Raw genomic sequence first — 13,542 nt, forward strand, 5'->3', positions numbered from 1 at the left:
AAAATATTATGTGTGTAATTGTATTTCCTTCTCTCTGCAGCCTTGCCATGTAATTTACACAGACTACCGGCCTACTCCATTGCAGCACTACATTTTTCCGGCGGGGGGAGACGGCCTGCACCTGGTGGTTGATGAAAACGTAAGGGAGTGACTCATTCTTGTGTCTCTAATTGCTGTAATTCTTCTAGAGAAGAACTGTAGAGATCCTTTTTTTCCTAAATAGTTCTGCAGTCCAGAGTTACTGCTGGCCTTGTGTGCTGTGTGTGTGCTTTCAAACATTTATTTCAGACTTGGTTTCTCGTGTGCATAATTGCATCTCCCTCCTTTTCCAGCGTTTAAAATGCTTGGAGAACAGGGCCGCTGGGCCTTTCCAATATCTTACGTTTTGCCTCTCCCGTTTTAATTTCTCTTTATCACCTTTTATTACCTCTCAGCACACATTCTGAACTATTCTCATGGCCTTTGTTATAACTATTAATTACTAAGTTACTTTTGTTTGAGGAAGCTTTGCTTTGAGTGTGAAAGATGTTTAGATTATGCCGGAAGTTAGTGAAGAAACAAAAACCTCTGATTCCAGGGTGACTTCCGAGAAGATAACTTCAACACCGCCATGCAAGTCCTCCGGGAGGCAGGGGACCTGGCAAAGGGAGACCAGAAGGGTCGGAAAGGAGGAACAAAAGGTAAATTTGAACTTTGTTTTGAGGTAATCTGACGTGTAAGTTGTAGTTCCAAATGACGTTTAAAACTTTTTATTGAATTGTTTTCCTCAGGAAGCTATGCGGTTCTGATAATATATGATCAAAGTGAATGGGTAAAGGTTTCTTTTCCTACATGTCCTTTGTGGAAATATAATTCACATACTGGACAATTTACCCATTCAAGTGTCCAAATTCAGTGGTTATTAGTATAGAGTTATGCAACCATCACAGCATTTTTTTATTAAAATGTAATTCACATGCCACAATTGTCACCATTTTTAAGTGTACAGTTCAGTGGATTTCATTATATTCACAAAATTATACAATTAAAATGTTCCAGAACATGCCCATCAGCTCAGAAAGAAACCCCATACCCCTTAGCAGTCCTTTCTCATTTCCCCCCAACCTCTTTCCCCTCTCTCATCCTTCGGTAACTTTTTTTCTTGGACGTTTCATAGAGTGTGTGGTCTTTTGTAGTTGACTTTTTTCACTTATGTTTTCAAGGTTCATCTATGTTATAGCATGTGTCAATACCTCATTCCTTTTTATATTCAAATAACATTCCATTGTTATCCATTCATAAGTTGATGGATACTTGGATTGTTTCCACTTTAAAATTTATTTATTTTTTTAAAGAGAGAGGATGGGAGGGGGAGAGAGAAAAGGAAGGAGGGAGTGGGATGGTAGAGAGAGACTGAGATTTGTTTTTCCACTTATTGATGCAGTCATTGGTTGCTGCTTGTATGTGCCCTGACCGGAGATCGAACCCACAGCCGTGGCGTATCAGGATGCTGCTCTAACCAACTGAGCTTCTGGCCAGAGCTGTTTCCGCTGTGTGGTCATTGTAAATGATGCTGCTATAATCACGTGTGTTCCTCGTTTTGTGTGAACACGTTCCCTTTTCGTGTATATACCTAGGGATGGAACAGCTGAGCCATATGGTAATTCTTTGTTTAACCTGGGAGTAGCTGTCAGATTATTTCCGAAGTGGCTGCACCATTTACATTCCCCTCGGAAGGGTGTCGGGTTTCCACATCTTCCACAGCCTTGCCACTGCTCGGGTCTAATGGTTATCATCATCCTGCTGGCATGCAGGGGTATCTTGGTCACTTCCGTTGCAGCCAGTGGTGCCGAGTATGTTTCCATGTGCTCACTGGCCACACGTTCTTCTTGGGAGAAATATCTATTCAAATTCTTTACCCATTTTAAAGTCACGTTGTCTTTTTGTTGTTGAATTGTAAGAGTTCTTTATATGTTCTGGTACTGGACCCTTAGATCAGATACGTGATTTGCAGATATTTTCTTTCTGCGGGTAAGGATTGTCTTTTCACTCTATTGTTGGTGTCTGTAAAGTACAATATTTTTTAATTTTGATGAAATCCACTTATCTGTTATTTTCTTTTGTTGCTTGTACTTTTGGTATATCCAAGAATGCCTTGCATAACCCCAAATCATGAAGGTTTACTCCTATATGTTTTTTTAAAAAATATTTTTATTGATTTTGAGAGAGAGGAAGGGAGTAGAATAGAGAGATGGAAACATTGATGAGAGAGAAACGTTAATCAGCTGCCTCCTGCATGTCCCCTACTGAGGATCGAGCCTGCAACCCGGGCATGCGCCTTGAGCAGGAATTGAACCCCTGATCTCTTGGTTCCTGGGTCAACTTTCAACTGCTTAGTTGCCCACCGGGCTACTCCTGTGAGTTTGTAGAGTTTCACAGTGTTAGCTTTTATGTTTGGGTCTGTGATCCATCTTGAGTTAATTTTTGGATTTGGTTTTATATACTCTTTTCGCAGGACCATCAAATGTGTTCAAGATTGTGAAGATGATTATGGAAAGAAATTTTCAACCTGTAATTATTTTCAGTTTCAGTAAGAAAGATTGTGAAGCCTATGCACTCCAAATGACCAAGTTAGATTTCAACACAGGTACTGTGCGATTTCAGTGCAGTTTTAATGTTAGGGAAAGAAACGCGAACACAGCCCTGTGGAGACATTCCGGGTTGTATGTGGCTGGGCTCTGCAGCTCGCCTTCCAGGAGCAGGTACTCAGCACTTTCGTAGAGGCTGTAGGAGGGGATCGATCACGTCTTTCCTCCTCTGTCTTCTTTTATGGGAGGTGTGAGTACATTGCTCTGTACAACCCCACCGTCCCTGCTGCGGAGCGTAGCCCGTGCCTCCGCTTCCGGCACAGCCCCAGGTGGTGCGGCCTCTGTCCGACTGCGCAGGGTGTTCTCCTGGCCAGGCCTCCTCCTGTGGAAGGTCCTGTGCTCCACCTTCTAGGACTCCCAGCCGGGAGCCACCCTTACCTCCGTAACTCTTTAGTAAAGTAAGAGTACTTCCAGCAAGTCCGCGTTATTCTCACACGTTAACTGTACATGTAACTCGCTTGAAGTCACACAGCTAGGCAGTAGCACAGCTAGCCGAACGTGGCGGTGTGCCGAAAACCAGCCGGTGGTTACTCGGTCCGGCCTTGACTTGCGTGCTCCCGTACAGTGAGAAGTAAGTCTTCACTCGCCCAGAATTGGATTTCGGGGTTGTTTCCGGGACAGAACCAAACCCATCGTATTAAAGCTAGGTTTACCCACCGGGGCCAGAGTGACACCTGGCAGACAACCTCTGGAAGCCAGTGCGCAGGTCCTCCAGTGACGTTTTACTCGGCATCGTTTGTTACAAGGCCGGAGCGATGCCGGAGGAGCTTGTCTCGTTTGTCAGTCAGCCCGTGGTAAAGGGGTCTCCTTCTGCATCATTCCACTTAGGACCTATCGGCTCTGGTACGGGAGAACTTACTGTAGTTACGGTTTTGATTGAGTGAATAGCTCTGCTGAGACATGTTTTCTTTTTTTTTTAATTTTTTAAAATATATTTTCTTATTGATTTCAGAGAGGAAGGGAGAAGGAGAGAGAGATAGAAACATCAGTGATAAGAGAGAATCATTGACTGGCTGCCTCCTGCACACCCCCCACTAGGGAGCAGGCCCACAACCCAGGCATGTGCCCTTGACTGGAATCGAACCCGGGACCCTTCAGTCCACAGGCAGATGCTCTATCCACTGAGCCACACCGGCTAGGATGAGACATGTTTTCTTATAACTACCAGTGCTGAGTCTGCTCAGTGTTGCAGTGTTACTATTGATCAGTCCAACCAATATTCATTGACTACCTATTATGTATAGACGGTACCAGCAGGCGGTGTAGTGGGTGAGTGCAGAGGCTTTGAGGTGCTGCTCTGACAGCGAAGAGCAGCACCCATTGTTCTCTCTAACCCTTTCCTCAGCGGTGGATAGTGAAGCCTGAGGCCTGGACTGTTAGACCTGAACCTGCATGCCGAGCAGTTAGCACAGTTAGCCACTGTTTTCACACGGTAGTACTTCTATTCACAGACTACGTCTGTGATATATGCTTTGAAAAGTTAGTGAACTTTATTAAATAATAGCTGTCATTTTATTTTTTTATTATTTTTTTAAAATAGTTTTCTGAGACTTTTTTTTTTTAAATATATTTTATTGATATTTCACAGAGAGGAAGGGAAAGGGATAGAGAGCTAGAAACATCGATGAGAGAGAAACATCGATCAGCTGCCTCCTGCACACCTCCCACTGGGGATGTGCCCGCAACCAAGGTACATGCCCTTGACCGGAATCGAACCCGGGACCTTCAGTCCGCAGGCCGACGCTCTATCCACTGAGCCACACCGGTTTCAGCAATAGCTGTCATTTTAATCTACTTTCCCTTCTGACAGTCCAAAACACGGACTATTTTTACTCTATAGACTTTGCTCTCTGCGTGTTCGAAGTGAGGTGTCACTGGCTCATTAAGCTATTCATGTGCCTTCGGGTGTTCTCTCCTAGAGGAAGAGAAGAAGATGGTCGAAGAAGTGTTCAGTAATGCGATTGACTGCCTGTCGGATGAAGATAAGAAGCTCCCTCAGGTGTGTGTGGGGTAGCAGTGAGTTACGGCTCGGAGCGGGTGGCATGAATTCGCTCTGCGGTTCTTAGTTGTGTTGCTGTATTGTAGCGTTTGCCCCCTCAGGAGATATGTTGTGTCGTGCTCTGAAATGGTGTCCTGACTTATACTTGAAGCTTCTGAAAAGGTGGCAGGAGGAAAGACTGCTGCCTGAGGCGCTCTTTTCTGAACGCGCTCATGGTCTGAGCTGACCGCTTGGTCCTGACGTGCCAGTTACAAGACTTCAGAGTCTCAGGCTGTGGAGCAACAGGGGCTTCACTGGTGAGGTCATGTGTTTAGTCAGGAGTCCAGTGTCTACATTGCTTTGTCTTGATTGGAATCGCCTGGGAGTTCTGAAATTCCCGGTGCCTGCATGTCACCCCCAGAGATTCAGCTTAATTGTCTGGTGCGGCCTGGTCATTGCACTTTTTCTGAAGCTCCCCGGAGTCTGATGTGCATCCAATCTGAGAGCACCTCTGTCCACCCTAACCTTTCACAGACTGTGAGGAGCTGGGAGGTCGCCATCTGCTTACGAATGATTGCTTCTGCTTACACGGGATTTATAAGACTGCAGGAGCACGTTGGTGTATATTCACTGTGGATTTTTTAGAGAGAGAGAGAGAGAGAGACCGAAACATTAATTTGTCCCACTTACTTACGCGTTCATTGGTTGGTCCTTATATGTGCTCTGACCAGGGATCAAACCCACAGCCATGGAGTATTGGGATGATGCTCTAACCAGCTGAGCTTCCTGGCCAGGCCAATATGTTGGTATTTAAAAGAATATTTAACTTATAATTTTTTTGGTAGTTTTTCTTCCCAGGTGAATGGTTAGTATAGAAGGGCTGAGCCGTGTCTTTATATATTTTGTAGCCCTCGCACACTTACTGACAGCGGACCTCAAATGGCATTGGCATAGTGTTGATGAGAATGACCTCTTCGGCACCCACTGACTTTTAGAGGAAGTACATCTATTATGTTAAACATGTATTATAGTTACTTAATTCTTTTTGGTCTGAGTTGGCCAGTATTTAAGTTTATTTTGTGCAGACACTAACTTTTTCCTCATAAGCTTTAATTTTTATTGGAGGAGATAAAGTGATGCTGTAACATTTGAATGAGGCAGCAAAGCATTTATAAAGTTTATTTAAAACATGCCTTTCAGACTTTTTCATAAAGGAAGCCTGGAGCCTGATGGAGTTGCTTATGTTTTGGGTTTGGTCAGGGGATACGGGTTTAGTTTTTGCTTTTATTCTGTCATGGTTATGTGATGTCTCTTTAACAGCATTCTTTCTTGATTACCCATTTTCCTTAATTGGTTGGTTAGGGTTTTTAATTTCCCTCTTGCTCACATTGTAAAATAAATGTTCCAATCGCAGGTTGAACATGTACTTCCTCTTTTGAAGCGGGGGATTGGCATCCACCATGGCGGTTTACTGCCTATTTTGAAAGAAACTATAGAAATCCTCTTTTCTGAAGGGTTGATAAAGGTATGATTTCACGTTCATTTATTACTAGTAGCCCTGCGCAAGAATCCGTGCGCCAGTAGGTCGCGGCCGCCCTCCCACAGCTCCCCCCGCCCCCCTATAGCTTGCTGCCCTGCCCCCTCCTGTAGCTCTCCACCTCCCGCAGCTCCCCCCGCCCCCCCATAGCTTGCTGCCCTGCCCCCTCCTGTAGCTCTCCGCCTCCCGCAGCTCCCCCCCGCCCCCCCATAGCTTGCTGCCCTGCCCCCTCCTGTAGCTCTCCGCCACCTGCTTGTAGTTCACAGCCCCACCCTCCTGCAGATGTGTGATCGGTTGTAACGCGGTGGGTCATTAGGCCTCATGGCATAACGGATAATTAGCATGTTCCTCTCTCATTATGTAGGGTGCCCTAGAATTACTGTGGGAACAGTTTGAAAAGTATTGAGAACACTGTTTCTGGACAGGTGATGCTGCTCTGTTGTCTTCACTAGGTCACACAGTGTGGTGGGGGACGCCCTTGGTTTTCATACATAGTGCTACACGGCCCCTGCTGTCCAGCAGTAGGGTGCTCCTGGGAAGCCTTTCATCAGCTGACATGGTGTAACTTGAAGAAGCACGCACATTAACTTACATGGAAAATGACTGCGCGTTCCCAGACCCCAAATTCAGCACGCACACAGTGTCTTCATTCCATCCATTGCCATCGAAAGGCTTCCTCGCCCCCGGTTTTATACCAAGGGCAGCACGCTGACGGGCTCGTAGGCTTTTCTGATTCCTTAGGACACATCTTGCTGACCGATGCAGTCAGTCCGGGAAGGCGCAGGTGCTCCCTGAGCAGCTAGGACTGCGGCTGACGCTGAGGTGGCTCCTGGGAAGGAGCTCACAGGGCCCCTCCTGCGCGGTGCCCCCGCCTCTGACGGCTGCAGCAAAACATGCTGACTCTGCTTTGTCTTCGGCCCTTCTTGGAAAAAGCAAAAATCCTCTGGGTTTCTTTTGGTTAAAACAGCTGCTAATGTAGGACTTGTGTGAAAGCAAAGGGGCAGGTGTGAGGTTTCAGAAAGCGGCGGGGGGGGGGGGGGGGTTGGATACATGCACTTCATAAATTTTGGGTTGTAGGTAAAAATCATTTGTATCTTATTTTTAGTAAGAAACGCTAACACGATTGGTACAGTGTGGCATTTTGTAAAAGGTGCTATTGAATTGTCAGACCTGGAGTTGATTCTGTAGGTGAACTCCCTTCTGTATACACATTTAAAAGACTAGAGAAGGTGGGAGAATTGCAGGTGGACTTGGAGATGATATTCTGATTTAAACCCGGCCGTCTGATTTAATGTTTAAAATTACGTTGGTGTCTATACCCAGAAATGGGATGTTAAACATGGAATACAACTTTAAAATGTAGTCATCAGCCTATATATGACTCAAATCGTTTGGTTTAAAAGTTAGATTAGAAATTTATCATGAGAATTGCAGCACTATGTAGAATATTTGAAGAAATTTATTCACCCTAAAGCAGCGGTTGCCAACTGGTGGTTCGTGGACCACTGGTGGTCCTTGAGGTCCGAAAGGTGGGCGGCCGCCGTCCTAAAGAGCACACAGAGGTATTTTACGGGAAGAATTGGTCACTGTTTATACCTGGGTCTTGTTCAGGCTCTGGCCCATTTTAAAGTCTCTTTTAGAAAGCATAAGTGATACTTGTTGGTTGTAAAGTTCAAATAGAACCATCCTGCATAAAGTAAAAAATGAAAGACCACCATTCGCCTCACGTCCTAGAAATTTCCATGAGCACACATGCACATAATACATGCCTTATTTTTTAAACAAAAGTGATTGTACTGCCCATGTTACTTAATTTTGTCACATGCATAGCTCTTCATTTTTTTAACAGATGAATAGCATTCTGTGAGTTGATGAAATAAAGTATTTTTATCTTTTTCCCTCTTGGTGAATAATTGTATAATTATTCACTTATTTAGGCGTTATTTGCGACGGAGACTTTTGCTATGGGAATTAACATGCCAGCTAGAACAGTTTTATTTACAAATGCCCGAAAATTTGATGGGAAAGACTTTCGATGGGTAAGTAAAGTGATTCCGATATTGAAATAACTTTTATCTTTGTTTACTTAAGGTGATTTTGGCTCATGGAATCTTTGAGATGTTTAGTTCTAAATACTCATGAACTTATACCTGCGCTAATACAAGTTTATCAAGGTTAAGCTTCAGATCCTTTACATTTCTATCCTTTAGCCAAAAAACAAACAAAACCTTTCAGTGAAAAAGTTTGGGAGGGATAAGTGGGCAAATGATTTGGGAATGCTTCAAATCATTTTAAACACACAGAATTTTCATTTCCTCAGTTTAAGGTATTTGAAGCACCTAACCCTCTCCACGAGGTGGTTCTTGGTGATGAATGGACTCTACCTGACTCCAAGGACATACACTGTGAAAATAGGAAATAGCTGTGCTTCTTTCAAACTAAGGCTGATTTTTACTAAACTCATACACATCAAGACAATTTGTGATTGGATTAGGATTCAGTAGTTTGGTCATGGTCTGCGTTTGTAGATGGCTGTTTTTCAGAATATCTAACTTAAAGATTTTTTATGCCAGTGAATTAGCTGGTATTTCCCTGTAGGTATGGATTTGATCATTTTGGAGCTAAAATTTAAATGTTACTCTGATGTGTTTAGCAGTTTTGTGTTTTCACTTACACTTTCCGGAAAGTTCATGTTTTTAATCATGGGTTTTGGGGGATTTTTTGGACTATGTAACTTGTGTATTTTATAAGAAAAAAAAAGTAAGAATATATTTTTTACCAGGTTCTCTCCTAAACTTAGAGCTTTCCTATGTCTGTTTAGATTTCTTCTGGTGAATACATTCAGATGTCTGGTCGTGCGGGAAGGAGGGGGATGGACGACAGAGGAATCGTGATTCTGATGGTGGACGAGAAGATGAGCCCGACCATCGGGAAGCAGCTGCTTAAGGTAACAGGGAAGCTTCTGCATTTGCAACAGGAAGTGGAGAGAAATACTTGAGGAGCCACTCTGCAGGCATCTCTGTCGGTGCGGGCATCTCTGTCGGTGCGGGCATCTCTGTCGGTGCGGGCATCTCTGTCGGTGCGGGCATCTTTCTGAGGAGATGGGTTGATTTACAGAACTGCCTGGGCTGGGGAGGTCGCAGAGATAAGCGCTTGGAGGGCTGTGCAGATCCTCAGTGAGGGTGAAAACACTCACTTTCCCTTCACATTTAAGGTGACCTTGACATCTCCCTCCATGGCAGGAGTTGCTCTTCCCCTACCCGAACAGGAAGTGAGGCCCATGATGTCAGGGTTTGGGCAGTTACCTGCCTCTACCTTTGCAAGCCCAGGTAGCTAAATAATTCTACAATCTACCATCCTGTTTCAACCTGTTGATAGACTATAAATACCCCAAAACTAATTTAAAAGCTTTAAGCTTTATTTCAAATTAGCCTGTTCATTCTGCTTTCATAGTGTTTGTGTTTTAGATTAAGATGGTTTGTTTTGTTTTGAAGAGCTTCTCAAGCAAGTTCAACCTGGCTGCTTTCCTTGTCCTCCATATTCTTAAACCCTAAGATAGGAAACTGACCATCAATTAAAAATACAAAATTAACGGCCAGCTCGTTAGCTATTTAAAATAAAGGTGAAACAGACGAAGGGGTGGAAAGTGCAGGTTGGTAGCTATGGCGTGGTCACAGGATGGAAAGGGCAGCGTAAACAATACCGTCAGTCATACTGTGATAACTGTGTGTGGGGCCAGGTGAGGGCTTGAAATATCGGGGGACCCCTTTTTCACTAAAGTAATGTGATTCTCCCACCACTGTGCTGTACACCTGAAACAGTCCTGTCTAATAAAAGGCTAATTTGCAAAGTGTCCCCTCGGGAGTTTGACCGACTGGGAGTTGGACCGCTCACTATGACGTGCGCTGAACACCAGGGGGAGGTGCAGAATGAAGGAAAGCCCCAGCTGGCAGCTGGGGGAAGGAAGGCCCTGATCGCTGGCCAGGCCTAGGGACCCTACCCATGCATGAATTCTGTGCACTGGGCCTCTAGTATAAAATACTATTGAATGTAAACGGCAATTCAAAACTAAAATTTTAAAACAAAAAAATAAAGCTTCAAAATACGTTAAGACATACATAGGTCAGTATATTATATTTTACTGCTTTTTTAATCCTCACCTGAGAATATGTTTTTATTAAATTTTTTTGTGAGAGAGAGAGAAACACTGATGTGAGAGAGAAACATTGATCGGTTGCCTCCTGTATGCACCCTGACTAGGGATTGAGCCTGCAGCCTGGGTATGTGCCCTGTCTGGGAATCGAACCTGCAACCTTTTTGTGCGCGGGACGATGCTCCAACTGAGCTCTACTGGGCCAGGGCTCATTTAAAACTTTTTTAAAAATTTTATTGTGGAAGGAGCACAACATGAGATTTACCCTCTTCACAACACGTTTTTGACTACAGGTACAGTGTTTCACAGCAGGTCTCTAGAGCTTACCCATCTTGCTGGACTGGAACATTTCCCAGGAAAATGTAATACGCTTCTGTAGTATTCCTTCACATAGAGTGAGATTATGAAGCAGTCTACCAAGTGAAAACAGTTGGTGTGAGTTTGTTTGAATAACCTAAAGTGGTGACATGTTCACTCCTCCCAGGGCTCAGCCGACCCTCTGAATAGTGCTTTCCATTTAACCTACAACATGGTTCTGAACTTGCTGCGTGTAGAAGAAATCAATCCTGAGTACATGCTGGAGAAGTCCTTCTACCAGTTCCAGCATTACAGAGCCATTCCCGGGGTGGTGGAGAGTAAGTATGACCGCTCACGGCCTCTCGGCGAAACTCCCTCCCGGCTGGGGTGCTGCTGGCCCGGGGGTTTTCGGCGAGCCAGGTCTGGGTCCCGTTGTGCAGTAAGGTAAGAACTGCAGCCAGTCCTCACCGCCGACCAGACATTTCAAAGGGGAGGAAGAAAACCCGGCCAGGACACTTCTCTGTGCATGATTCCGACTTGGGTCTCAATCAAGGCCTTGGAAATTAAGGAAGAGGAGATAATTATGACCTATCATAACTTGTAGCTGGGCTCAGATCGTTGTTATGACTTGACCAAGAGTCTGCTACCCATTCTGTGAACTTCAACGTGGCCGCCATTTCTCCATCCCCTGTCTGTCTCCCAAGCCCCCTGAGAAGGAAGCACCTGTTTTCAGGGTGGTTCTGACTAGGGTCGCTCCTGTACCCTTGAATCTTCTCAATGGGATTATCCCTACATTTCCCTACCTCTGTTTTTAAAGGAGCAATCTTGTTATTCTAACATTTTGAAACCAATGAACAAAAGACCAAGTATCCAAAGTATGACGGGCTTTTCAGTGGAGGAAGTAGGCGTTTAAGTGATGAGATGAGAGGACTGATGAGGGGATTGCAGCCCCTTCGGTGCCGTTTTCAGGGCTGCACGGAGTGATCAGAGCAGGTGTGGGCGGAGGTGGTTGCAGGGAGGCGCTGTGCTGCTGCTTTCACTGCAGAGCAGCCGGATGCAGGTGGCTCGCTCGGTACCAGGAAGGTGTATCTCCTTTTTGCTGTTGTGCTGCTGGAACCTTAGACATACCACAGTTAGAATAGAGACTCGTAATTCATCTTTATTTTACAAATACAGTGGGGTTTTTGTTTTTAATAAGAAACTGGGAAGGCTGGCATACATGAGATGTTTTTCATTGACTGAATCCACAGCAGATTTCTTAGTGAGCCATACGAGTAGAACTTCCAGGATTGTATTGTTCATTTACTGAAGAGAAAATGCAGACTTACTCTTAATTTTTTTGTTTGGTTTCATTAATAGATAATGCCTTAGTTAATACAATGGCAAGGGCTGTGGAGTTACATATGGGACTACTTGAACCTTAGTTTGCTCCTTTATGCAATTGAGATACTATCTAGTTCATGCAATCCATGAGAATTCAATGAGATAATTTACATTAAATGCTCAGGAACTACCTGTTTAATTATTGGTAATATTGCCATAGATCAGTAAAGCCATTTAAACTTGAACTGTTCCAAAATTTGCTCAGTACTGGAGTAGCAGAGCATTTTGCCATCACTCACAAGTCTGTTACATGTTTTACATATAATTTGATAGGAATGCGTCTTTGGAAGCACTGGGTCCCACCTTCCTCAGAAGGAGGAACTTGGTTGCACAGTCTTAGCAGGTTATGGCCGTGTCTCCCCTGCTGTCTCCTGAGGCTGATGCCGAGGCTGGGCTGGGTGTGGGGGTGCACTGTGGGGAAAGCAGCTGCTCATGCCCGTCCCTCCGCTCTTTGATTGGGAGTGGGCTACCGCTGTGGTTAGAGGCCTAGCTACAAGCTCAGGTGACTGACAGGCTCTCAGGCTTCTGCCTCATTAGCACAGCCCTGGTTTGGGGTGGAGGTGGGGACGGTGGTGAAGCAGAAATCCATGCATCTGTGGGCAGCTGATTTTTCACAACAGGACAGCCATGTGCAAGAGAAAAGTGGGATCCTTACCTCCCACCATACATGAAAATCAGCTGAGGGTGATGACAGTCCCGAATGTAAGCGCTGAAACAGTAAGGCTCTTAGAAGAAAGCGTAGGCATGAACCTTCATAACCTTGGATTTGGCAGTTCTTTCCTAGAGAATACACCAAAAAGACGAGCAGCAAAAGAAAATAAACTTACACTTCAGTAGACACCAACAATAAAGTGAAAAGAAAACCCACAGACTGGGAGGAAATATTTCCAAATCACACACCTGATAAGGATCGAGTGTCCAGAATATATAAAGAATTCTTACAACTCAACAACAAAAAGTGTAATTTTTAAATGGGCAAAGGCTTTGGATGGACATTTCTCCAAAGAAGATCGTTTCCCACAAACGTGAAAAGATGCTCTACATCGTTAGTTACTAGGGAAATGCACATCGTAGCCACACAGACACCACTCACACTACTTCGGAGGGGTGTTTTTAAAAAGGTCGCCAACACGATGGTGCGGTTGTGTGGGAAATAGTTCAGCACGTCCTCAGCAAATTTAATGGCAGAATTACCATAAGACCCAACAGTTTCAGTCCTGGTACATAACCAGAAGCATTGGAAATACGTTCAAACAAACTCAGGTTTGTCTGCATAAACGTTTTAGCAGCACTGTTTACAGCCAAAAGGTGAAAGTAAGCTAAATGTTCATCACTGGTAAGAGGATAAATAAAACGGTACACCCATGTACTGGAATGTTACTCAGCCAAGAAGGGAAGCACTGTACAAGCCACGACATGAATGACACAAGGCTGCATACTGTTTGATTTAATAAGTAGGAAATCTCCAGAACAGGAAAATCTGTTCAGACAGACAGCAAACGGGAAGGCAGCGGGGCTGGGGGAGGAAGGGAATGAGGAGTGTTGGCTTGATGGGTGTGGAGTTTCC

General features: G+C 44.6%; 1 protein-coding gene across 2 annotated transcripts in view; it reads left to right on the plus strand.

The window, feature by feature from the left end:
• MTREX (Mtr4 exosome RNA helicase) overlaps nt 1–13,542 on the plus strand; it is a 51,628-nt gene that overhangs the window by 13,833 nt on the left and 24,253 nt on the right. The window contains exons 9-16 of one of the 2 annotated variants that reach the window (XM_080677334.1): nt 41–139; nt 578–680; nt 2,495–2,626; nt 4,547–4,626; nt 6,020–6,130; nt 8,080–8,181; nt 8,964–9,089; nt 10,780–10,930. In XM_080677334.1, coding sequence (XP_080533460.1) covers nt 41–139; nt 578–680; nt 2,495–2,626; nt 4,547–4,626; nt 6,020–6,130; nt 8,080–8,181; nt 8,964–9,089; nt 10,780–10,930 — 904 coding nt within the window. The remainder of the gene's footprint in view (nt 1–40; nt 140–577; nt 681–2,494; nt 2,627–4,546; nt 4,627–6,019; nt 6,131–8,079; nt 8,182–8,963; nt 9,090–10,779; nt 10,931–13,542) is intronic. The other variant, XM_080677335.1, reaches the window with a different exon arrangement.

Source organism: Plecotus auritus, assembly GCF_963455305.1.
Source record: "Plecotus auritus genome assembly, chromosome: 7".
In the NCBI taxonomy this organism is placed as follows: Eukaryota; Metazoa; Chordata; class Mammalia; order Chiroptera; family Vespertilionidae; genus Plecotus; species Plecotus auritus.